Genomic DNA, 25,502 nt, shown 5'->3' with positions numbered 1-25,502 from the left:
TGAGATCTGGGGTCAAAAAGACCTCAGATCTCATACTTACACTAAAATGCAAAAAGGCGTGGACAAAAGTGACGTTTTGACGTCGCTTTCGCCCAGCAGTGTCATGGAGACGAGTGGGCGCCATCTTAGCCTCACTCGTCTCCAGACACACCACAGGGAAGGACGAGATCGCCTCCGCCACTACCGACGGCTCCGGTAAGCGGCGGAGGGCACCGGTTCGCGGCAGGAGGGGGGGGGGCCCTCTCCCGCCACCGATAAAAGTGATCTCGTGGCGAATCCGCCGCAGGGACCACTTTTATCTGAAAGCCGGCCACCGCACGAAAACGGGGATACCGGGGTTATGGCAGCTAGCTGCTGCCATAACAACGATATCCCCGTTCAAAGTTTGGACGTACATCGTCGTGCGGCGGTCCTTAAGTGGTTAATGAAGGCACATAGACTGGACTCTGCAAGTGCAGTTAAACTAATTTTCCTTAGTAAATGTGGTAAAGCTTCACTTTGTAAAGAATACCCAATCAGGTGCAAGGAAAATTTAAAAAAAAACAGTATTTTTGCTTGCACATGATTGGATTGGATTGCCACATTTATTAAGCCCTGGAGAAAAATGGGTGCACCTGAGCTGGAGAGTGCACAGTCTATTTTCCTTTAGTAAATCAACACCCGATGCAGAAATGATAAACTAGATCTTATGGAGTAACGCATTCATGCATATATTTATTACTCTGCTTGCTTTGCATCATGTTCTGGTAAATGCAACATTTCCTGTCTTACTGCATCTAAATTGCTTCTGTACCTACTATGTGTAAATGTACAATTTATACAAAAGCAAGCCGAAGATTTGGTAAAGTTGCTCAATAGCAAGTAAGAAGCACCTCAAGCACGTTTTGAATGCAAGTCATTTACAGCTGAACTCCAGGAATTCAGCTGCTTTATAAAAACTGCAGGCATACCATAAGTTAAGTCCAACGAGGTGCCTGCTGCCTCCTAGACTTATCTCTATTATTTACATCTGACAGGTTTATTGTACTCCAGGAAGATAACTCTGCTTCCTGTGGTCTCAGCTCCTTCAAGGTCAGAGTCGCTGGAACTTCTATGCCCACCCACCCCTTCCTTCTGCACATTCACAGAAGCCTTTGTATTATGTTGATTCATTCACAAAATACAAAGGCTTCTGTGAATGGGCAGCTTCGGGGATGGGTGGGCATAGCTGATCTGTGTGCTTCTCTCCTCTCACAGTTGGAGTGTGTCCTCCAGGAGTGCTATAAACCTTTCACGTATAAGTAATAGAGATAAGTCCTGCAGGTGGCATGCATCTAATTGGACTTAACTCAGTGTACCTGCAAAATTTGCCAAATTTCTGGAATTCAGCTTTAATGCTGAAAGCATGTTGTGTTTGGCTTTCTTCTTATGCCCTGTACACACGATAGGATTTTCCAACAACAAAATCCATGGGCTTTTTTCTGACGGATGTTGGCTCAAACTTGTCTAGCATACACACAGTCACACAAAGTTGGTAGGAAATTCAGAACCTCAAGAACGTGGTGACGTACAACGCATACGAAGAGCCGAGAAAAATCCAATAGCCAGTGCTGCTTTTCTGCTTGATTCTGAGCATGCGTGGCACTTTGTGCATCGGAATTGTGTACACACGATCGGAATTTACGCGAACGGATTTTGTTGTTGGAAAGCTTTATATCCAGCTCTCAAACTTTGTGTGTCGGAGCCCACACACGATCTGAATTTCCGACAACAAGGTCCTATCACACATTTTCCATCGGAAAATCCTATCGTGTGCACGGGGCATTGCACCGTGTACAGAAAGCCCAATACAAATTCATAGAACCAGTACATATGAATGTTTAGCATCTCAATTCTCAGGAATGCACTGAATGCCTTTTCTATGATAGAAACTTTCCAACTTCTCCAACGGGGAAGTATGGGGACATGATAAAAAGACTAATCAGCTAAAATGTGAGGATAAGTATGTAAACATTATTTGACTGAAATACTCCTATTGTCACATTAATACATCTCCCTTTGTTTTTGCACTTTTAGTTTTATGAACAGAAGGGTAATATCGACTAGGCCCTATCGAGAAGCCCCTACAAATGGTTATTCCTGCCCCAGCGGCCTGGCTCTTCATTATGATGATGTTCCATGTATTAATGGATTGGTAAGAAAGAATGCACACATACATTTGTTATCTCCGTAAGGCATAGACATATACCAACACTAATAAAATACTACACATACCACAGTGACATGCTGAGAGCTTCCCGTACTCCTAAGACATTGGAAGTGGGGTTAGATTCCTTCATCCTTATTTTGGGGCATAAGGGGTCCCGTGTTGCACTAAGGAAAATTAATGGAATGCAAAAATAACACGTTTCAGTGAGTTGATGGGCAATCCACATTGCATGGTGGAATTCGGGTGCTGCTTACCCACCTGATAGTCAAGCAGTATAGATGTACAATTTTACCTGCAATGTATTTTTGCTCCAATGTGTACATGTGTACACTATATTGTCAAAAGTATTGGGACACCTGCCTTTACATGCACATTAACTTTAATAGCATACCGGTCTTAGTCCATAGGGTTCAATATTGAGTTGGCCCACCCTTTGCAGCTATAACAGCTTCAACTATTCTGGGAAGGCTGTCCACAAGGTTTAGGAGTGTAATTATGGGAATGTTTGACCATTCTTCCAAAAGCGCATTTGTGAGGTCAGACACTGATGTTGGATGAGAAGGACTGGCTCACGGTCTCCGCTCTAATTCATCCCAAAGGTGTTCTATTGGGTTATGGTCAGGACTTTGTGCAGGCCAGTCAAATTCCTCCACCCAAAACTCGCTCATTCATGTTTTTATGGACCTTGTTTTGTGTGTCCAATATAACACCTTTGGAATGAATTAGACTGGAGACTGCAAGCCAGGCCTTCTCATCCATATCAGTGCCTGACCTCACAAATACCCTTCTGGAAGAATGGTCAAACATTCCCATAGACACACTCCTAAACCTTGTGGACAGCCTTCCCAGAAGAGTTGAAGCTGATATAGCTGCAAAGGGTGGGCCAACTCCATATTGAACCCTATGGACTAAGACTGGGATGCTATTAAAGTTCATGTGTGTGTAAAGCCAGGTGTCCCAATACTTTTGACAATATAGTGTATGTGCCTTCCTTTTTTCTTGTTTCGACACACATGTACGCATACGACAATGAACACGTGGCCACGGGAACCTGTGTTAAAGCATGCACATGAATTTCTCAATCCTTCCCTGAAAGCCCCATGGGACCACTGGACCTCCACGTATGGGGTACACAAGTCGGCTCTTCCCACCACTTTCCATAATGTAATATTTGGTACCTGAGCATCCATTCACCCAACAGTGTCACATTGGTGTGGTGGTGAGGAGTACCTAGCAATATGCAAATTTGGATTTTCACAAAGGTAAATATTTGCATATGTGCACTGGGATTTGCAGCAACAATGGTGTGCGGCACCATGCAGAACCATGCACATGTGGAGCGACTTCACTGTCTAGTACCCCAAGGCTGGTGCAGTTAATGGTGTACTGTACTGTTATTGGCTGTGGTGTTCTTATAGTTGATATTTTCTGGATATTTTATAATAAAAAGCCATGTTGTATTAATATAATTGTCATGCTTACCAACTCTCTGTTCAGTTCTGTGCGGCTATTGGCTGGATTCTGTCCTAGATGCATGCTTGGGCTGTCATCCTAATCAGGCTTTCTCTGCGATCTGTTTATTGACTTTCTGCCTTTCATTCTTTGCATGTTCTTTAACAGTTCAAGTATGTTTAATTTCAGTGGAGACCGGATGAGGACTTTGCTCCGTCCTATAACAGAAAAAACGAAGAAGTGCTTTATGATGAAGCAGATGTGTACGATAACTTACCGTCTCCGAAAATCTTTGCACGCTACTCACCTGCTGACACAAAGGCCAATAGGTTATCCACTGACAAAATGTCTCCTAACCACTACAAATCTCCTGTCTCCTCCAGTCTGTCTTCTGTCACTAATAACTCTTCTCTGGGGAGGGCGTCCCCGACTCAGGTACACCTGATTGCTTATGTCTGTGTGTTCGCTGCATGTGCCTTCCTATGATCCTGATGGGCAGTGGATGATGAATTCCTAAATAAAATCCTGACAGTGCAGCTGAACAGACATGTCTTGTGTAAGATGAAAAAAACATTTTAAATATTTTACCCCAACCCCCTGTGGCCGGTTAGGGCCCCCCACAGCACTGTCCCCTTCACATCCCCCCACAGAACTGTCCCCTTCACAACCCCCCCCCCCCACAACACTATCCCCCTTCACATCCCCCTCATAGCACTATCCCCTTCACATATCACCCCCAAAGCACCGTTCCCCTTCACCCCCCCCCCCCCCCCCACAGCACTGTCCCCCTTCACATCCCCCCACAGCACTATCCCCTTCACATATCACCCCCAAAGCACTGTTCCCCTTCACCCCACCACAGCACTGTCCCCCTTCACCCCCCCACAGCACTGTTCCCCTTCACCCCCCCACAGCACTGTCCCCCTTCATATATCACCTCAGAAGCTCTGTCCCCCTTCACATCCCCCCACAGCACTGTCTCCCTTCACATCCCCCCCACAGCACTGTCCCCCTTCACATCCCCCCACAGCACCATCCCCCTTTACATATCACCCCCAAAGCACTGTCTCCCTTCACATCCCCCCACAGCACCATCCCCCTTTACATATCACCCCCAAAGCACTGTCTCCCTTCACATCCCCCCACAGCACTGTCACCCTTCACATCCCCCCCACAGCATTGTCTCCCTTCACATACCCCCGCAGCACTGTCCCCCTTCACATCCCCCCACAGCACCATCCCCCTTTACATATCACCCCCAAAGCACTGTCTCCCTTCACATACCCCCGCAGCACTGTCCCCCTTCACATCCCTCCCACAGCACTGTACCCCTTAACCCCCCCCCCAACATCACTGTGCCCCTTCACATCCCCCCCACATCACTATCCCCCTTCACATATCACCCTCAAAGCACTGTTCCCATTTCACATCCCCCCACAGCACTGCCTCCCTTCACATCCCCCTACAGCACTATCCCCTTCACATATCACCCCCAAAGCACTGTTCCACTTCACAGTACTCCCCCCCCACAGTACTGTACCCTTTAACCCCCCCCCCCCCCCCCCACAGCACTGTCACCTTGACATCCTCCCACAGCATTGTACCCCTTCACATATCACCCCCAAAGCACTGTCCCCCTTCACATCCCCCCCACTGCACTGTCCACTTCACATCCACCCCCCCCCCACAGAACTGTCCCCGTTCACATCCCCCCCACAGCATTATCCCCCTTCACATATCACCCCCAAAGCACTGTTCCCCTTCACATCCCCCCACAGTACTGTACCCCTTAACCCTCCCTCACAGCACTGTCCCCCTTCACATCTCCCCACAGCACTGTCCCCCTTCACACACCCCCCCCCCCCCAGCACTGTCCCCCTTCACATCCCCCCCACAGCACTGTCCCCCTTCACCCCCCCAGCACTGTCCCCCTTCACATCAGGCTGACAAATGCCGCTGTTGTGCGTGAATTTTTGCATGTATCTGCACATCAATTTACTTTCAATAAGGGACAGATGGATGGCCCTGGAAACAAACTGTCTGTGTCCAAAGCTGCTCATCTGTCCTTAAAGTGGTTGTAAACCTCAGACATAAAATATGAACAAAGCATATCCCATAGCGTGTACTTGTCTCAATTAAGAGCACTAAGTGTCATTTCTGTCTGCTGCTTCGTTTCTCTGCTATCAGCATGAACCACTTCTGACAAGTTTCTCTATGGAGCCTTTTCACACAGCTCCGAGACGGCTGCAGAGCGAATTGCACAGGAGTTCTGTGCGTCTTCTGGTCCATTTCAGGTCCCAATTCAGCCAAAAATTCAGACTGCAACCGGACCTGGAACGATGAACAGGAACGCACCAGACCCCTACTGTGAGCCGCTCCCCACGGAGATGTGAACCCAGCCTCAAATAGTTAGACTCCGGTATATAGTTAGAAGGACAGACTGATTCTGGAAGGCAGGTAGATGTGTAAATTCTGGGTAGATGGATATAGATTGGTTCAGATAGATAGATGCCATAGAATTCTATATGATATCCAAGCAAACATTGTATCCTGACTCAACAGATACAGGATATCTGCCTTTAACAAAACATACAAACAGTCCAAGCAGCTACACCAAACCTCCTGCATTCCCTACAGTCAATGAATCATCAGTGACCCTCCATTTACTTTCACAAGTTTTATCTCCCCCTCCGGGTGGTTGGACTTGCAGAGACAGGATTAACATTCCATGGTGGTGAATCTAAGCACCACTGCTGACATTAAGGGATTTTTATGAAACGCAAGACTACCTCAATAGTTATTTTTCATTGACAGTATCACAGTGGTATGCAGCATTTTATCCTTTCAAAGTGAATGATGTTAAAGTAACCAAAACAAAAGCATACTGACATTTAAATTCCAATAAATACAAGGGCAACTATAAATTATTAAAAAGTTTACAGCCACAGTGTTATAGAACAACCGCTATTTATTAGTTCATACATTTATAGTAATATGTATGTTAAGCCTGCTAATGTTAGTTTTGTGCGTAAAGTCACATGAACAGTTAATATATAATGTTAATTGAAGTTTTTTGGCCAACCTTGAAGAAGTTCCTCCACTGATATCCTCCCTCACCACTTCTATCCGTGTGTTATCCCCATTTACAACCAATGGGAAATCTTCAACATCCATAAGGCAACATCTGTAGTAAGGGGTAAAATTCACCAAATCTGGATCGCCATCTGACCCGTTAATCAAACCATATGTACAGGCTCCCCCATTACCCTTCATTTAAAACAAAAACAGGGATTTTCTGCTTTACAGAAGTCCTTCCATATTAGATTTTCTGTTGTGGGTAGAGTAAGACAGGTTCTCTTTGCAAGGTATTTAGTAATTTTGGGACCCCAAAGAGGAGATCACACCCTGCCCCCCGGGCAAATGTACTCTGTCAAGCCTACAGTAAGTGACTTCTCCATATATTGCTATGGAAGGTTCATACATTTATTGTAGGTAACAAGGTCAATGGGGAAAACAAAGCTGACTACAGCATATAGTCTACTTTGAAAAGATTATTGTATTAGTGTGTCTTAATCAATATAATCTCAAAGGAAACATTCCTTTTCTAAACACTCTTTCTAGTTGCTGTATATAATTGTGTCCTTAAACAACTAATTACTACTTCATGACCCTTAACAACTTCTAATTTAGCCTTTGTTTCTTCCTCTGAGGGTTATTTATATCCCCCTAAGCTGAATTTTCACATCTGATGGTTTGTTCAATCAAACATTTAATTTTGTCTCCGTCTTTTGTTAACCGTGTATGTTTTCCCTGCTCCGTGAAACCGAAAAAAAATCTTAATTGCTCTCTCGTTTGTAGTATCCACAAAAATACTTTTTACTGTAAAGAACAGTTACATTGCACTTCAGATATTTTATTAAAAAAGTACATAAACTATGGAAACTGTACCCAAAAAGAACAAGACGAGGACAAAGGACTAGACACCAATATTGCCTGTGGGGTCCCCGCAACTCATCTTTTACCATTACTGACTAGCTTGCCTTGTTCTGTGCTGTGTCTTTGTGTGGGGATGGCCATCTTAGTAGAGGCAAGGATTTACCCATATCAGAGCGGCCCATCTGATGACCAGTAATCTGATAAATGGTGGGGAAATGATAAAAGTAGCTGGAGAAGTTTAGAGATCACAGATCCACACAATTTATGAAGCAGAAGCAGGGAGATTCCTGCACTGCAGGTCCTCGGGTACAGATTCCTCTCCAGCAAGGAGAACAGTTGCGACATCATCACATCTCACTTTAAGGCCTGGTTCACACCTATGCAGTTTTTAGTGCATCTTCAGTTTTGCAGAAACACACTACAGTCCATTTAACATGGCTTCCTATGAGTCACGTTCACATCTGTGCATTTTAAGGAAAGGTCCAGGGACTTTTTTTATGGTTTTTGGTTCCATAGACTTCAATGGATCAAAAAGGTGTATTGAAAAACGCAAAATGCACCTGGAATATGCAAACTGCAACCTGCATAGGTGTGAACCAGACCTAAATCTCCTGTAAGTAGCAGTCAGAGCTGCTGCTACCTTAGATATCAGCAGATTAATAAAATGCAGTCAAATGCACCCAGTGGTGCCCCTCCATCCCTGCAAACGCATTCCAATAAAAATAAAGTCCGCCTTGAAAAGTATTCATACCCCTTGATATTTTCCACATTTTGTCATGTTACAACCAAAAACATAAATGTATTTTATTAGAATCTTATGTGATGAACCAACACAAAATGACACATAATTGTGAAGTGGAAGGAAAATGATAAATGGAATTTTTTTTACAAATAAATCTCTGAAAAGTGGCATGCGTTTGTATTCAGCCCCCTTTACTCTAATACCCCTAACTAAAATCTAGTGGAGCCAATTGCCTTCAGAAGTCACCTAATTAGTAAATAGAGTCCACCTATGTGTAATTTAATCTCAGTATAAATACAGATGTTCTGTGAAGCCCCCAGAGGTTTGTTAGAGAACCTTGGGGAAAAAATCGCATCATGAACACACCAGACAGATCAGGGATAAAACTGTGGAGAAGTTTAAAGCAGGGTTAAGTTAGAAAAAATATCCCAAGCTTTGAACATCTCACAGAGCACTGTTCAATCCATCATTTGAAAATGGAAAGCGTTTGGCACAACTGCAAACCTACCAAGAAATGGCCGTCCACCTAAACTGACAGGCCGGGCAAGAAGAGCATTAATCAGAGAAGCAGCCAAGAGGCCCATGGTAACTCTGGAAGAGCTACAGAGATCCACAGCTCAGGTGGGAGAATCTCTCCCCAGGACAACTATTAGTCGTGCACTCCGCAAATCTGGCCTTTATGGAAAAAGTGGCAAGAAGAAAGCCATTGTTGAAAGGAAGCCAAAAGAAGTCCAGTTTTCAATTTGCGAGAAGCCATGTGTGGGACACAGCAAACATCTGGTCAGATGAGACCAACATTGAACTTTTTGGCCTAAAAGCAAAATGCTATGTTTGGCGGAAAACTAACACTGCACATCACCCTGAACACACCATCCCCACCGTGAAACCTGGTGGTGGCAGCATCATGTTGTGGGAATGCTTTTCTTCAGCAGGGAAAGGGAAGCTGGTCAGAGTTGATGGGAAGATGGATGGAGCCAAACACAGGGCAATCTTAGAAAAAAACCTGTTAGAGTCTGCAAAAGACTTGAGACTGGGGCGGAGGTTCACCTTCCAGCAGGACAACGACCCTAAACATACAGCCAGAGCTACAATGGAATGGTTTAGATCAAAGCATATTCATGTGTTAGAATGGCCCAGTCAAAGTCCAGACCTAAATCCAATTGAGAATCTGTGGCAAGACTTGAAAATTGATGTTCACAGATGCTCTCAATCCAATCTGACAGAGCTTGAGCTATTTTGCAAAAGAAAATGTCACTCTCTAGATGTGCAAAGCTGGTAGAGACATACTCGAAAAGACTTGCAGCTGTAATTGCAGTGAAAGGTGGTTCTAAAAAATATTAACTCAGGGGGGTTGAATACAAATGCACGCCACACTTTTCAGATATTTTTTTGTAAAAAAATGTGAAAACCATTTATCATTTCCCTTCCACTTCACAATTACAGTATGTGCCACTTTGTGTTGGCCTATCACATAAAATCCCAATAAAATACATTTAAGTTTTTGGTTGTAAGATGACAAAATGTAGACAATTTCAAGGGGTATGAATACTTTTTCATGGCACTGATGCTTTCACACTGCAGATACACAGCTATGAAACTGTAGGTAAAGGAAGTGCACTGCTATTTTTCAAAAGGGTACTGCTTAGGCATGATTATAAATGTCTTTCTCTTCCCTTTGAGATAGCAAATCTTTACCTTTTGAGTTCAAGTCCACTTTAAAGTGAACCCGTTTTGCTCATGTGCTTCCTTCCTTCTTGCCCAGCCCCCTGTATATACATATTTCCCTTCTCTCCCATGGCTGCTGTTTCCAGGAGCGGTACATCATGTGACTCGCTCTTAATCCTGATCATATCTGAATGTCACCAGCATTCAACATTACTCAACAAAAAAAAATAGTTTTATGCAGCCACAGAACATAAATCCAAATACAAATTTTCCACGTTTCAGGAGGATCCCTTTTATCAAAGCCACAGTAACTCCCTTTATAAGGTTACTATTTGGCTGACTTTGATACTTTCTTAGGCCCTGACCTGGAACTAGCATGCAGCGTAGAAAGTGAGAGTGAGGTCAGAACTTCAGATCCATATCCACCATATGGTCAGATAACTAGGTCAGACAACTAACCATTTCAAGAGCGGGGTTCAGCAATGACAACAGGTTTCTTTGAAAGAATTTTCTGCACCATGGATACCTGTGTCAAATAAGTAATTGCATTTACCAGCTAATATTTTCTGTTCAACAGCTGTAAGTAAAATGGTTCCTCTTTAACAAACAAATTAAATGTATGATTGTTTAAATCTGCTTCTTCCATACAGCTGAAGAGCAAGAAACCCCCTCCCGCTGCCAATGGAATTCTATCAAAGTCCAGAATAACCAACAACCAGCAAAAGAAACCCAATCCAACCACTACTGTAAAACGTACAGCCTCCAGTAAGCAATTCTATAAGCATTAGCTCTCGGATGACAAGTAGATTTAATCTTATAGCTTCTTTGGAGCCTGACATGCAAGGATAAACATGGGTTCTGTGGTAAAAAAGCAGAGAAAGATTTATCTAATCTCACTTGGTTTATTCCATCTTCCATCCATTATACTTATTTTTTTGCTCCTTTTGTCTACTCCATCTTCTGCCTAATATGTCCATTTCAACTTTCTCCCACTACAGGCTTCCATTTTCAACCTACTGTGCTTAACTTCCCAACCATCTTTGTCCGCTCCTTCTTTCAGCCATCATGCTTCATCTCTCACTCCCTCTTCCCTCTCCACCTTCTCTCTTTCTATGCTTTATTTTACCCCCCCCCCCCATTATGATTTATCTCCCACCCCTCCCCTCTGCCAACATAATCCTTCATCAACTCCATTTTCATCCCATTTTGCCCACTCCATCTTCCACCCGATCTGCCTATTCAATCTTCCACCCAATCTGCCTATTCAATCTTCCAACCATTCTGCCCACTCCATATTTCACCATCTATGGCTACTTAACTTCAGCCCACCCTATCTAGTCAATTTTTTCCCACTCTTGCCAATTTGCTTTCCACCCAGCATGCTTGCTCTGTCTTCCTTCCACTCAGTCTGGTCTGTCCACTTCTCCATTTCATTTCCTGCTTACTCTGTTCACCCCATCTTCTGCCCACTATGTCTTCTCCGTCTTCTCTTGACTATCTCTATACATCTTGTGTTTCATTCTGTCGACCTTTTACATTAGAGAAGAGGAGGCTATTCACATCCAACTGCTACAATTTTGTCCCCTTCATCATGGCAAATGAGGCAAGATTTGCCATCATTTCCATGGCCACCATGGCGGGTTAAAGTGTTTCTAAATTCTTAGCTTTTTTTTTTTAATAACAAACAGGTTTATACTTACCTGCTCTGTGAAATCAAAGTGGCGCTTCTCTCCTCCCCTGATTGCCCCCATAAAAAGCCACTTCTATCGAGGCACTGGTGCAGGTTTGCTCCCGAGCCTTGCTGTCTGCATCTATTGACACAGACAGCGTGCTTTGGCCCTACCTCCCCACTCTCTGGTCACTGGCTTTGATTGACAACAGACAATCGCCCCCACTGCCTCAGCAAAGCCAGTGAGACCAGGAAGTGAAAGAAGTGCTGCAGATGGGCACAACACTGGTGCACATGAAGGCTTAGGTAAGCAAAAAAAAGGGTTTGTCAAGGTGGATACATAAACACTTTTTATCTTAATGCAATGAATGCATTAAGGTAAAAAAAGCTTAGGCTTTAGTACCACTGTAATGCATAATCTGTAGCATTTGGAGGGCAGAGAGTGTGCCCATCCCTTGAATCACATGTGCATATTATTAGGAGTTATTAGATATTGTGAGGAGCTTCACAATTTGAAAAGATTTTTGCTAAACTGAGTGTAACATAATCTGCATTTGCAAAATAAGCAGAGCTTTCACTGCAAATTTTGTTACCTTTACATTGAGCAGCTGTAATGCAACCTTCTTGCACAGCACATTCATAATTAAAATTAATCAGAGACAAGGTATATACAATATTGTCATGTACTGTACTACATTATTTGCTTAATTAGTAATGTAATGTTTGTGTGTTAACAGACTTGAATTTTCAATGATCATTGATCAGGCTGAGCAAATTACAAAACTCTCACAAGATATTTTCTGTACAATCCAGATGCTGAACAATATAAATATGGAAAGAATCGGGTGGAGGCAGATGCTAAAAAACTGCAGCTCAAGGAAGAGGAATTATTGAAAAAGAAAGAGGCTCTTCGAAACAGATTAGCCCAGATCCGCAAAGAAAAACGAGACACCAGGGCGGCAATCGAAGCCAATGCAGGTGATTTTTAATGGCTGTCCTTGCCAACCCTAAACTGGTTAAAAAAAAGTTACGGTATATACTCGAGTATAAGCCGAGTTTTTCAGCACATTTTTTGTGCTGAAAATGCCCCCCTCGGTTTATACTAGAGTCAAGCACTTTTCTGCAGCAGAGAATTACGTTTTGGGGCCCGGTATCTCGGGGCTACTTGGTGCTAGGAACCCCAAATTTGGCGTGCTAGCTCAGTGGAACAACATATCCAAAGCTGGGGTTCCTAGCACCAAGTGGCCCCGAGATACGTGACCCCAAATTTGGTTCGGAAAATTCTCTGCTGCAGAAAAGTGCTTGACATTTTACAAACCGAATTTGAGGCCCTGTATCTCGGGGCCACTTGGTGCTAGGAACCCCAGCTTTGGGGTTCCTAGCACCAAGTGGCCCCAAGATACGGGGCCCCAAAGTCGGTTAACTGTGTCCATCTGCAGCAATGTCATTTCGGGACTCTTTGGGTCCAGAGACCCCAAATTTTGGCTGCAGGTAGGGGGCATCTAGGAACCCTTAACTACCGAGTTTGAAATTCGGGGACCTATGGCTGCAAATGGGCACAGTGAAGCTGCAAATGGGCATTGTTGACCCTCTTTTCCACTTACAGTAGCTGCGCATTTCTCACCCTAGGTTTATACTCAAGTCAATAAGTTTTCCCAGTTTTTTGTGGTAAAATTAGGTGCCTCGGCTTATATTCGGGTTGGCTTATACTCAAGTATATACGGTAAATCCATTGAACTCTTAATTCTGGTTTTATTAATTATTTCCATGTATGTCCTGGTTATCCATCACAAAACTGGAGGACTAGATGTACAGGGTACTTCATCTATTGTGGATGATAACAGTATACTTTCCAAAACTAAAAACTTTGAGTTTCCAATACAAATTACATAACAATTCTGAGACTCCCTCCAACAAAAAATCCTATGGTTGATTGTGCATAGGTACAGTATTGTTTGATCAACCATGAGGTTTTGGCTTTGTCAAGAAAATGGGATAAGTAATAGTAATAAGTCTAGTAATAAGCATAGAGGCTGTAGCATTTTTATCTACTGCAGTAATAATACAGTGAGGGAAAAAATATTTGATTCCCTGCTGATTTTGTACGTTTGCCCACTGGAAAAGAAATGATCAGTCTATAATTTTAACGGTATGTTTATTTTAACAGTGAGAGACAGAATAACAGCAAAAATATCCAGAAAATACATTTAAAAAAAGCTATAAATTGATTTGCATTTTAATGCGTGAAAGAAGTAATTGAACCCTTCGCAAAACATGAATTAGTACTTGGTTGCAAAACCCTTGTTGGCAATCACCTTAGTCAGACGTTTCTTGTAGTTGGCCACCAGATTTGTACACATCTCAGGAGGGATTTTGTCCCACTCCTCTTTGCAGATCCTCTCCAAGTCATTAAGGTTTCGAGGCTGACGTTTGGTAACTCAAACCTTCAGCTCCCTCCACATATTTTCTATGGGATTAAGGTCTGTGCTTCTCCTCGAGCCACTCCTTTGTTGCCTTGGCTGTATGTTTTGGGTCATTGTCATGCTGGTAGACCCATCCACGACCCATTTTCAATGCCCTGGCTAAGGTAAGGAGGTTCTCACCCAAGATATGATGGTACATGGCCCTGTCCATCGTCCCTTTGATGTGGTGAAGTTGTCTTGTCCCCTTAGCAGAAAAACACTCCCAAAGCATAATGTTTCCTCCTCCATGTTTAACAGTGGGGATGGTGTTCTTGGGGTCATGGGCAACATTTCTCCTTCTCCAAACACAGCGAGTTGAGTTGATGCCAAAGAGCTCGATTTTGGTCTCATCTGACCACAACACTTTCACCCAGTTCTCTGAATCATTTAGATGTTCATTAGCAAACTTCTGACGGGCCGGTACATGTGCTTTCTTGGGCAGGTGGGCCTTGTAGGCGCTACAGGATTTCAGTCCTTCACAGCGTAGTGTGTTACCAATTGTTTTCTTGGTGAATATGGTCCTAGCTGCCTTGAGATCATTGACAAGATTCTCCCATGTAGTTCTGGGCTGATTCCTCACCGTTCTTATGATCATTGAAATTCCACGAGGTGAGATCTTGTATGGAGCCCCAGACCGAGGTAGAGTGACAGTTATTTTGTGTTTCTTCCATTTGCGAATAAACTAACTGTTGTCACCCTCACACCAAGCTGCTTGGCGATGGTCTTGTAGCCCATTCCAGCCTTGTGTAGGTCTACACTCTTGTCCCTGACATCCTTGAACAGCCCTTTGGTCTTGGCCATGGTGGAGAGATCGGAATCAGATTGATTGCTTCTGTGGACAGGGGTCTTCTGAACAGGTAACAAGCTGAGATTAGGAGCACTCTCTTTAAGAGAGTGCTCCCATACTCGTTACCTGTATAGAAGACACCTGGGAGCCAGAAATCTTGCTGATTGATAGGGGATCAAATACTTATTTTACTCATTAAAATGCAAATCAATTTAGAACTTTTTTGAAATGCTTTTTTCTGGATATTTTTGTTATTCTGTCTCTTACTGTTAAAATAAACCTACCATTAAAATTATAGACTGATCATTTCTTTGTCAGTGGGCAAATGTACAAAATTAGCAGGGGATCAAATACTTTTTTCCCTCACTGTATGTCATATTAGACTATTAGATATGCAGATTCCATCCTACCTTACCTGTTCTGTTTCCATGGACCATAATAATTACCCAGTCAGAGGACTAGTTGCTTGACTCTTCTTCTCTATGATAGTGATACTTCTGAGTGATACCAACAAGGGGGCACAATTCCTCCCACTGATACCAATGGTGGAGCATTATTCCTTCCCCTGATACCAATAATGAGGAACAATTCCTCCCACTGACACCAGTAATGGGGCACCATTCCTCCCACTGACACCCATGATGGGGCACTATTCCTTCCCCTGATACCAACAGTGAGACACTGTTCCTCCTACTAATACCAATGATGGTGCAGTGTTTACTCCCATTGATGCCAGGAAATTTTCCACCTACACTGACAGACCACCCACCCCCCAAGGTCTGAAAAACAGTAAACTGGCTCTTTGTTTAGAAAGTTTGGAGACCCCTGCTCTACATTGTCATTAATGTTCCATATAGCGTCATTATCAAACAAGGCCAAATATCACCTTAAAACAAATGATTAAAACCTTGCCATTGTCAAGTACATATAAATTCATAACAGACTCATAAAGGATAGTATATAAGCCCAGTCTATATCTAGGAATAACCTCAGAATGGAGTGTACTGATCTGTGTGTGGTAGTAGTATCGTATTTCTACTGTATATGGGCTTTGCACTGTATATTAAGTGTGTGATGGAAGAGCTAACTGTATTTCTCCGCTAAAACCTGCTTCTTTGTGGTGGGAGTTCAAAGGCAAAGAAATTACACCACTCCAAGTCCTCAACTTGCTTCTCAGGTCCTCTACTGCTCTGGCTGCCAGTTAGAAAAAAGTTCATCCAGCTCAGCGGGTATAGCGAGGATAAAGTAGAAGACCGCACTCTATGAAAGTCATCCCATTAAACTGTGTCGCACTTTGAAATGTAAAGGGATGACTCTCAGTCAGATGGAGCACGGTCTTGTACTTTATACTTACTTCTTGCTGGTGCTAGGGAAATTAAATCGAATAGAGGATTTTTTTTTTTAATCTCTTTATTTGTGGAGGCTAATAGAATGTATAAGATACAACCATTAGAAAGAAAGAAATACCCCCCTGAATGGGATTTTGAATGCCAACAACACTACAAGGGTCGGATAACCAGCTCCACGGATCTACAGTAAACAGGAAAGAGACTGAGGAATATATATCCAGTACACCCCCCTTTCATATCAAAGGATTGTGGAAAGGCCTGACCTGGCTCGTACTGGGTGACTACTCTTTGAGCAGTTGAGTTTATGGCATCAAACCGAATACGCAATTTGTGCGTTTAAACTGACACTGCGTTTTACGTGGAGTTTTTTGGGCTAAAATGGAGGCTAGACCAAACCTCCAACCATGCCATCTACCGACAGTGACGATTTAGTCTCTGCTTGAATAATTGTACGTATTAAGTGCTGCCCCATTTACCTTAATCTGAACATAGATTCTCCTACATAAATACCCCTGATGAAAGGGGCTTGAACCTGAAACGCGTCGGGTACCAAAGATTGTTCTCGGACATTGGAGAGTAAACACTCAGACCTATATGTACAAATTTATTCATGATTGCAAGAAATTGTATGTTTTTGTTTTTGTCCACATGTTTTACTAATCATCACGTGTGATTGATTTTTTACAATTTTCAAAAAATATTTGTATTTTATCCGACCCTTGTAGTGTTGTTGCCATTCAAAGTCCCATTCAGGGGGTATTTCTTTCTATATACAGGGATGGGACAACTCACTACAGTGTTCTGTTATGGTGAAAATGGTCACAATTATCAAGATATAACCATTGGTGGTCTGGGGTTCTGTCCACTTTTTTCTATGTAAAATTTAAAATAATGCTTGTTATTCTGTCATTCCTCTACATTAGACCTGCTCTGTTTGAAAGTAATGTAATTAAAGTGTTATAAAACACACGTGTCCCATCAATATGTCATTATAACTGTGTTCTACAGGAAGGAAATCTCAGGTCTTGCTGGAGGAAAAGCTGAGGAAGCTGGAGAATGAGTGTAAACTGAAGGAGGGTGAACGAGTAAATCTCGAATTGGAACTGACGGAGGTGAAGGAAAGCCTGAAGAAGGCCATGTCTGGTGGGGTTACACTGGGTCTTGCTATTGAACCCAAAAATGAGACCTCAAGGCCACAGGTATGGCCACTGCATGGACAAGTTTCTTTAGAAAGCAAGCTGTTTTATCTTGTATACCTTTCCTCAACTAGAACTATTATTAATATAGGAACCAACTTGTTTTTTCTTTAGTCTCCAAGCCTCCGGCACAGAACGGTGGAGAACTCTCCAATTTCCAGCTGTGACACAAGTGATGCTGAATGTTCTATACCGGTAAATAGTGCCTCAGCATTAAAACGGCAACCTGCATCAAAAAACTCCCCGGTACGAGGACACGTTCTAAGAAAAGCAAAGGTGAGAGTAGTATTTTGTGACCAGAAATCCCATCGTTAAGTAAAACGAGTGATTTAACCACTTGCCGACTGCCTAACTAGGAAAATACATCATTACTTCGATGTTAAATATCAGTGTTGTGGCTGCAGCTAGATGCTATAACCTAGTATCATTTTTCCCTCAGCACCGATCTTTCAGATAAAAGTACTCCGAGTGGCAGTTTCACTGTTGGGCCACTCATAGAAATGGCAGGAGGGGTCATCACCCCCCCCCCCCCCGCGCATTTTGGTGGTTTTGGGGCTTACCTGGCAGATTGGGAAGTCCAAAAACGATCCGGCGTTAGCAGCAGCCGGGTATAGAGATGAGCGAAAGAAACATGGCCTCTGCTTATCTCTATGGCCTAGGAATCCAACATTTGTCCGCGGAAAATCCAACAACAATTGTCTGATGGAGCGGGAAAACTGTCGGATTATCCGCCAACAGTCTGCCATCACACAATTCCTTTAAGCCTCGTACACACGATTGGATTTTCCGAGGGGAATTGTGTGATGACAGGCTGTTGGTGGAAAATTCGACCGTTTGTACGCTCCATCAGACAATTGTTGGCCAACTTTCCATGGACAAATGTTGGATGGCAGGTTTATAAATTTTCCACGGACAAATGTCTGTTGTCGGATTTTCCGTGCGTGTGTACACAAGTCCATTGGACAAAAGTCCAAAGTACAAACGCATGCTCGGAAGCAAGGACGAGCCAGAAGTGGTCGGTCTTGTAAACTAGCATTGGTAATGGAGAATTAACATTTGTGACGCGGCAAATTATGAAATCTCGAAATGCAGCGCACAATTCTCTTCTTCTTTAATGGGATAATATTGAAGCTGCTTTGCTGGTGATACTGATGGAGTTATTGCAAACACATTTTTAAAGGATTTTTTTTTTTTTATTATTATTTTGTTTTATTATTTTGTTTTTTTATTTTTTGTTTAGGGCAAGTTACCACAACACCATTATCCCGTAGTTTGTAAGATCAAAGATACAACTATGTTGGTGTCCCTTGTTAATTTTACATTGTATTTTTTAAAAATGTAACTGCCTACTCCCAAACTGTCATTTGAAGTAAAACACATAGCCAAGTATTATTCCCCACAATTTTTTTATTGTGCATTAAAAAAAGAAAACAAATAAAATTACACATGCTATCTGCCAATAGAAATTAACCAAAAAGTGCATTCTATGCATCCAAAAATATAGAAAATATACCAAATCAAATCAATATTCAACCAAAAAATAAAATAAAAGCCTCATGCATGTGTCCTGCTTCTTAATATAGGGGGTCAACAGTGCCAAGAGTTGGTGAAAGCAGGGGTCCGTCCTCTGGAGATAATTCCGAAAATCATCCAGATTATTCTCCCGGAGCTCCCGCAGCAAAGGCATATGGCATAATTGGTCACAATTAATAAAGCAACCAATTTTTGGTCCAAGAACTCCTCCTGTTTCTGGACTGGACTTGGGTCAAAGCAATAACTCAAAGGCCAATAAGAACACGTTATCTCCTACGATTCCGCAACATGGCTGAGTGACGAACGGCCATTCAGAAACTAACTGAAAAGCGCAAAATGAAAAGCGCAAAATGAAAAGCGCGAATCAACACTCGCCAAACTTCTACTAATACGAAATTAGCAGAAGGAGCCCAAAGGGTGGCGCATGACAATTGAACTTCCTCTTTATCGTCTCGTAGTACGTCTAGTACGTCACTATGTTCGTGTTTGTTGGCCGACAGTTTCTTGCCGTTTGTATGCAAGACAAGTTTTTGGCCAACGCCCTTCGGACAAAAGTCTGAGGCTTTGTCTGCGGAAAATCCGATCGTGTGTACGAGGCTTTAGTCTCCAAGTTGTTCTTCTGTGTTGTCAGCCTGTCGCAAACATTTCTGCTGGAGACTAATGTCTGGTTCACACATTTGCAGTTTAGTGGCGGTGACTGCAATTTGGTGGAGGGGGGATTATGGTGTGGGGTTGTTTTTCAGGGGTTGGGCTTGCAGTGAAAGGAAGTTAAGGCGTCAGTATACCAAGACATTTCATGCTCCCAACTTTGTGGGAACAGTTTGGGGATGGCCCCTTCCTGTTCCAACATAACTGCGCACTAGTGCACAAAGCAAGGTCCATAAAGACATGGATGAGTGAGTTTGGGGTGGAGGAACTTGACTGGTATGCACAGAGTCCTGACAGCAACCTGTTAGAACATCTTGGGGATGAATTAGAGTGGAAACTGTGAGCCAGGCCCTCTCGTCCAACATCACTGCCTGACCTTACAAATGCATTTCTGGAAGAATGGTCAAACTTTCCCATAGACACACTCCTGAACCTTGTGGAGAAGAGTTGAAGCTGTTATAGCTGCAAAGGGTGGGCCAACTCAATATTGGACCCTACTGCCTAAGATTGGGATGCCGTTAAAGTTCATGTGTGTGTAAAGGCATGTGTCCCAATACTTTTGTCAATATAGTGTATGTAGGCTTTATTACACCGCTGGTCTCTGGTGCTGAATGACCAAGGAGTGCATCACACCTAGCTCTGTGATCATATATATAATTTTTGTGTTTATATTTAGGAATGGGAGCTGAAGAACGGCACATAAACCTCACAACACGTTTTCGTGTAGGAGCCTTAACCAGCGTGGACCAAGAGACAAAACGACTCAGTGTTTCCAGTACATGAGTACAATGTACTTTGCTTCTTTGTTGTGGAGAATCGGCCACACATCACAGAGCAGCTGTGAAGGGGGTTGTCCCAGCGGACCAATTATTCTGCCTTGTGAAGACAGGTCCATTCTCTGTGCCGCCGGTCTGATGACCAGCCGACCTCTGCTGACATTACCACTGCGTGCGAGTTGCTGTAATGTTACATGCACAACTTTCTGCCACATAACAGGGAATGACTGGGAATACCACAAATACAAGTAACTCTCCCACTGCTGCATGAATTGTCTTCATTGTATTGTTTTGCTGTTTGTGTTAAGGACTGGAATATTCCGAGGTTTTCGGTGATAGACTGCCATCGGTCACTGCCAAATGTCACAGAGTGCCATCAGCCTAATCTTGCACCTTCCAATTTGTACGGCATACCCTGAGAATTTGCTGGCACATAGCAGAGAGGCAGCTATAGACATTATCACACCAATACCCTACTTTTATGTCTACTTACTATGTCTTAAAGCACTGCGAATCCCAAAATGTAAACATTTCAATCATTTTATTATGTGAAGTAGCTATTTATAACATTCACAACTGTATGAGTAGAATGACCCACATCTGTACAGACATATATCGCTGTAAAAAGCAGCTTAATACCCTATGACATCTGCCTCATTCAATAAAAGGTTAATATTCTTTAGTGCAGTAAGCTATATGTCAGTGGTCTCCAAACTAAGGCTTGCAGGCCAGATGTGGCCCTTTGCTTGCCTTTATCCGGCTCTTGGGGAACTATTACTTCTACTGATACGAGACACTATTCATGCCACTGAGGCCAGCAATGAGATACTATCCCTCCCACGAACACCAGAGATGGGGAACTAATTCTCCAACTGACACCAATTATGGAGCACTATTCCTCCCACTGACACCAATGGTGTAATTATTTTATTCCCACTGACCACCAAGCCAATAACATTGTTTACTGGGGCATTTTCTACTTTCACTGACCACAGTCCAGCTCCCCCAAAGTTTGAAGGGTGGTAAACTGGCCCCTTGTTGCAAGTTTGGAGACTTCTGTTATATTCCTTTCAGCAAAATAATTCCTGATCAGGAAGCTGCATAATGATCTAACTTTAATGAATTTAAAGGCTAAGTTCACCTTTAACAGAAAAAAATAAAAATATTCACGTGTTTATGCAGGTAAAAAAAATGCATTTGAGGTGCTTAGCAAGATGTTACATGTTACACCCTAAATACGGCGATAAGATGTTGCTAAGGGTGGAGATAGCCTTTAATGAAAGGGAAGACAGCTGGGTATGATATCACTATCCATTTATTAAACTTTTTTGTAACACAGTAATCCATGTTTCCTAAGTGGCCACACATAACCCCTTTCTAACTTTGTAAAACTGTCTGTCTTTCTGAGGAATGTCAGAAAATGTAAGATCTGCGCCACTGCTTAGGGGCCTCTCCCAGATCTGCTTGCATCAGTTGGAAAGTGCTGGCTAGACCTGGGCACCGTCACCTAATAGTGAACCAGAAAATGTGAGGCTGCACACCTCTTACACTTTGTATTCAAGGGCAGCTTTATTTATACAGTGGCAACCTGTTCCTCTGGTGATGCGTTTTGATCTCCTGCTGGAATCATAGAGACATAATTAAGGTGGCCCTACATGGATCAAAATTTGGCCGTTTTAGCAGGGACTGTCCGGATTTCTATCCATGTATGTGCAGGCTGTTTGTACAGAAGTCGATCTACTGATTGACTTCTGTACAACAAGCCTGTCGGGTTTTTCCCAAATGGGCTTTTTGCTGCAGCACTGATCAGTATATTCTGACAGTGGGGAAGGCTTGTCGCTGTCAGAACACAACAGCTCAGCAGGAAGGATTCCCCATCCACATCGAGTGTGTGGATGGGGGAATCGGGTCATTTGTTGAACAAAATTTTTTTTTTATATGTATGCACTGCTTTAGAGGGACAAAACACATTAGGGTAAAGTTGAAGGTCCCTGGCACTTGTTTATTAATGTTACCCTTGATTATGCGGTGTGTGTGGCCTGACATTTTCTTTTTGTAATTTTATCTACTATGTCTGACCATTCTTTCTTTTCAGCGAGTCAAATCTGAGTAGATCTGAGCCAGGGATAAAAGCTTAACATCCCACAGTTCTGTAGGAGATTGTCCTTTTCGTAACTAGACAGACCTTCTTGCATTCCACATTATATTCACAGGTGCTGTGTAGATCCATTTGGTCTTCACTTTTACAAGTCAGACATTTCAGGCTAGGGAGAGTCTAGCTACTATGTTCATCAGATGAGTCATTGGACAGGGTTTTTGTGCATTGGAAATTCTCTCCTTACAATCAGGATCCTGTCTCAGAGAACCCATGTTCTTACAGTATCTGTAAATGTTACCTATAGCTCCTCTATACAAGCTAACTTTATTTACATAGGACTCTTGTGAAGAAAAATGAGCACAGATTACATAATAATGTAGGCGTTGATGAATCTTCAGATGATATTCTATAATGAATCTGTAAATGTGTTTTTCCAGAACTACTATAGGCAACACAAAATTCAATATTAAGCCAACTAAGCACCCATCTACAATTCATTCCACTAAGGTCATTTGTGGCTCTGATTTTTATGTAATGCTAAACAGAATATGGAAGAGGCTCTCTGCCAGCAATTTTAGATTCAGTGTTGCGTATGAGGAATGGGAAATCTTCCTATAAATTAGCTTACTTGTTACTGGGAGGTGCCCAGTCATTTGAAGAGAACAAGCCTTTCCTCGGAGCAGGTTGATTGTCCCGTGCCCCCCCCCCCATCCTCCTTCCTGGTACATAGCAGACATTTAAGGTTGAGTGAATTGTGAATGTTTTACCTACAGGGTTCAATTTGGATGGCACACCACCATGCACCTCTAGAAATGATATATTGATTGCCAAATAATCAGTGCATTTTGCTAGAGCTCACCAATCTCCTACCTATCCATGGGGCAGGCTATCTGGCCAACTGGTTGTCACTCACCAACATGCTTTACCTCATAACAAACCATCCTCTGCAAACTGCAGAACAGCCACCCAATTCTCTGCACAAAGATACAGGGTTCCCTGTTGAGGGGTCACACTCTCCCCAACTTTATAGTAATGTACTTGAGGACTGGCACTAATTGCCATGCTAATTTAGAACTGAAGGATAGGTGCTAAATAAAAATGTATACCAATATAATGCTGTGCTATCCAAATAAAATCATATGGTAATTGTACTAAATCCTAATATTTCTGACTACAGTTAAATAGTGGTGGTGAGATATTTAACTGTAGTCAGTAATATTAGGATTTCGTACGATTACCATATGATTTTATTTGGATAGCGCAGCATTATATTGGTATGAATTTTTATTTGGCACGAGCATATGGGACGTGATCAATGCTAGCAGCTGTCCTTTAATCATCTCTAATTATCATTTGGATTTTCACATGGTAGCTCGCAAGACTTTATTTTTTTGAACGATAGGTGCTGACTAGTAATAATGCCTTGTAAAGTTTTTGTTGCATGGATGAGAGACTTTAGACCCAACCGACCTTCAAATGTTGTCATAATAGAAAGTTGGAGTCTGGGCACTTCCCCTATATTATGACATGGTGTAATGGAGGGGCCTCCCAATATATTAGGTCTCAGATGGCATTGCCCTTTGAGATGTGGTGGGGGGCATTCAATGCCTAAGTTGATATGTGCCTGTAGCAGGTATACCAGGCTCACTGGATTTTTTGAATGTCCTACAGCAACATTCTTACTAGTCATAGGTACCCAACACTCCTAGGGTCACATTTACTTCAGTTAAAGACGAAACTTCCCAATCTTCAATCATTGACAAGATCAGTTTTGATTAAAATATGGATTGAACACCTCTTTAAGTCCAAAGAACCAACACAGTTTTTAAAAAATATATTTATTTGTAAATTTCTTCTAATTTTGTTAATGTCTTTTATTTATATCTGTAAATAATTTGTCACAGATACTAAAAAAGGGCCTTTTTGCTCTTGAAAAAGTAACTTGTTGGATTCTTTACCACATGAGGTGATCAATTCAATGATGATTGCGGTGGGGTATCTTAATGAGACAATTTACAACAGCAATTGTCAACTTAGTACGCATCAGGAGGGCCTCCAGTGTCATCTCTGACGTGTCTTAAGTGTAGCACGCCCGAGGGGTGTCCATGACAGCCTGAGCCCAAAGAAAGTGAGTTTAATGGTGCTTGTCATCATTCAGCCTGGAAGAGTCCTATACCTTGGAGCAGTATGTCTGTGGGGAACAGTACCATGGATAAGGTTTTACTTTAAGGCAAAGCTGCATTAAAAAAACAAAAAACAAAAAAAAACTTCACCTGGCACAGCTGCATGCCACTTTTTATAAGGAAATATTTTTCCTTATGTCGCATATTATTTGCTGTATTTTGTTGTTATTAGAGGTAGTGAATAAATCTGTTAAAAAAAAAAAATTAAAAGAGGGTTTCAAAATAACTTTTTTAAATTTTTAACACTAGGAGAATGTTTCTGTTATCTGCAGTTAAAGTAGCTATTTGGACTTATTCTTCTATGTTGTGTAAAATGACACAATTATAAAAACACACCAAAAGTCTGCCAAACAAAAGATAAAAACTGAAAAAAAAATTTATTTTTTATTATATTATAAACTTCTTTTTTCTTTTTTCTTTTAACATTTAGATTCCATTGACACTTTTTAACCATTCATTTATGTGCTACTTAAAGTTGCAGAAACTTAAAGTAGTTCATGCACTACTTTTGATCTGACTTTTAGGTCCCTTTCACACTGCCACAGCTTGAAAGTTGCGTGATTTTACCGTGATTTTGACGCGATTTCAGGGAATGCCTGTGTAAACTTGAGATCTATGGACCTCAACTCACATCAAAGTCGGACCAAAGTAATACAGGGACTAGTTTGAAGTCGGTGTGACTTGAAGTCACACAGATATGAATGGTTATCATGGGGTACGACTTGTCATAATGTCTTGATGTCATGATGTACAAAGTCGCAGGAAAATTAGCACAAGTGTGAAAGGGGCCTTATGCAACTTGAGGGCCATAGTGTTAA

General features: G+C 42.3%; 1 protein-coding gene across 4 annotated transcripts in view; it reads left to right on the top strand.

Annotated features, from left to right (window-relative positions):
• AFAP1 (actin filament associated protein 1) overlaps positions 1–23,626 on the top strand; it is a 224,159-nt gene extending 200,533 nt beyond the window's left edge. For 2 of the 4 annotated variants that reach the window (XM_073610710.1, XM_073610702.1), the window contains exons 12-18: positions 2,056–2,173; positions 3,830–4,075; positions 10,634–10,748; positions 12,466–12,630; positions 17,259–17,449; positions 17,561–17,722; positions 20,304–23,626. In XM_073610710.1, coding sequence (XP_073466811.1) covers positions 2,056–2,173; positions 3,830–4,075; positions 10,634–10,748; positions 12,466–12,630; positions 17,259–17,449; positions 17,561–17,722; positions 20,304–20,330 — 1,024 coding nt within the window. In that variant the 3' untranslated portion in view covers positions 20,331–23,626. The remainder of the gene's footprint in view (positions 1–2,055; positions 2,174–3,829; positions 4,076–10,633; positions 10,749–12,465; positions 12,631–17,258; positions 17,450–17,560; positions 17,723–20,303) is intronic. The other 2 variants (XM_073610727.1, XM_073610719.1) reach the window with 1 other exon arrangement.
• Positions 23,627–25,502: the final 1,876 nt, after the last annotated feature.

Source organism: Aquarana catesbeiana, linkage group LG01, assembly GCF_042186555.1.
Source record: "Aquarana catesbeiana isolate 2022-GZ linkage group LG01, ASM4218655v1, whole genome shotgun sequence".
NCBI lineage: Eukaryota > Metazoa > Chordata > Amphibia > Anura > Ranidae > Aquarana > Aquarana catesbeiana.
The sequence above is the reverse complement of the archived record's forward strand: the minus strand, read 5'-3'. Positions and strand labels throughout refer to the sequence as shown.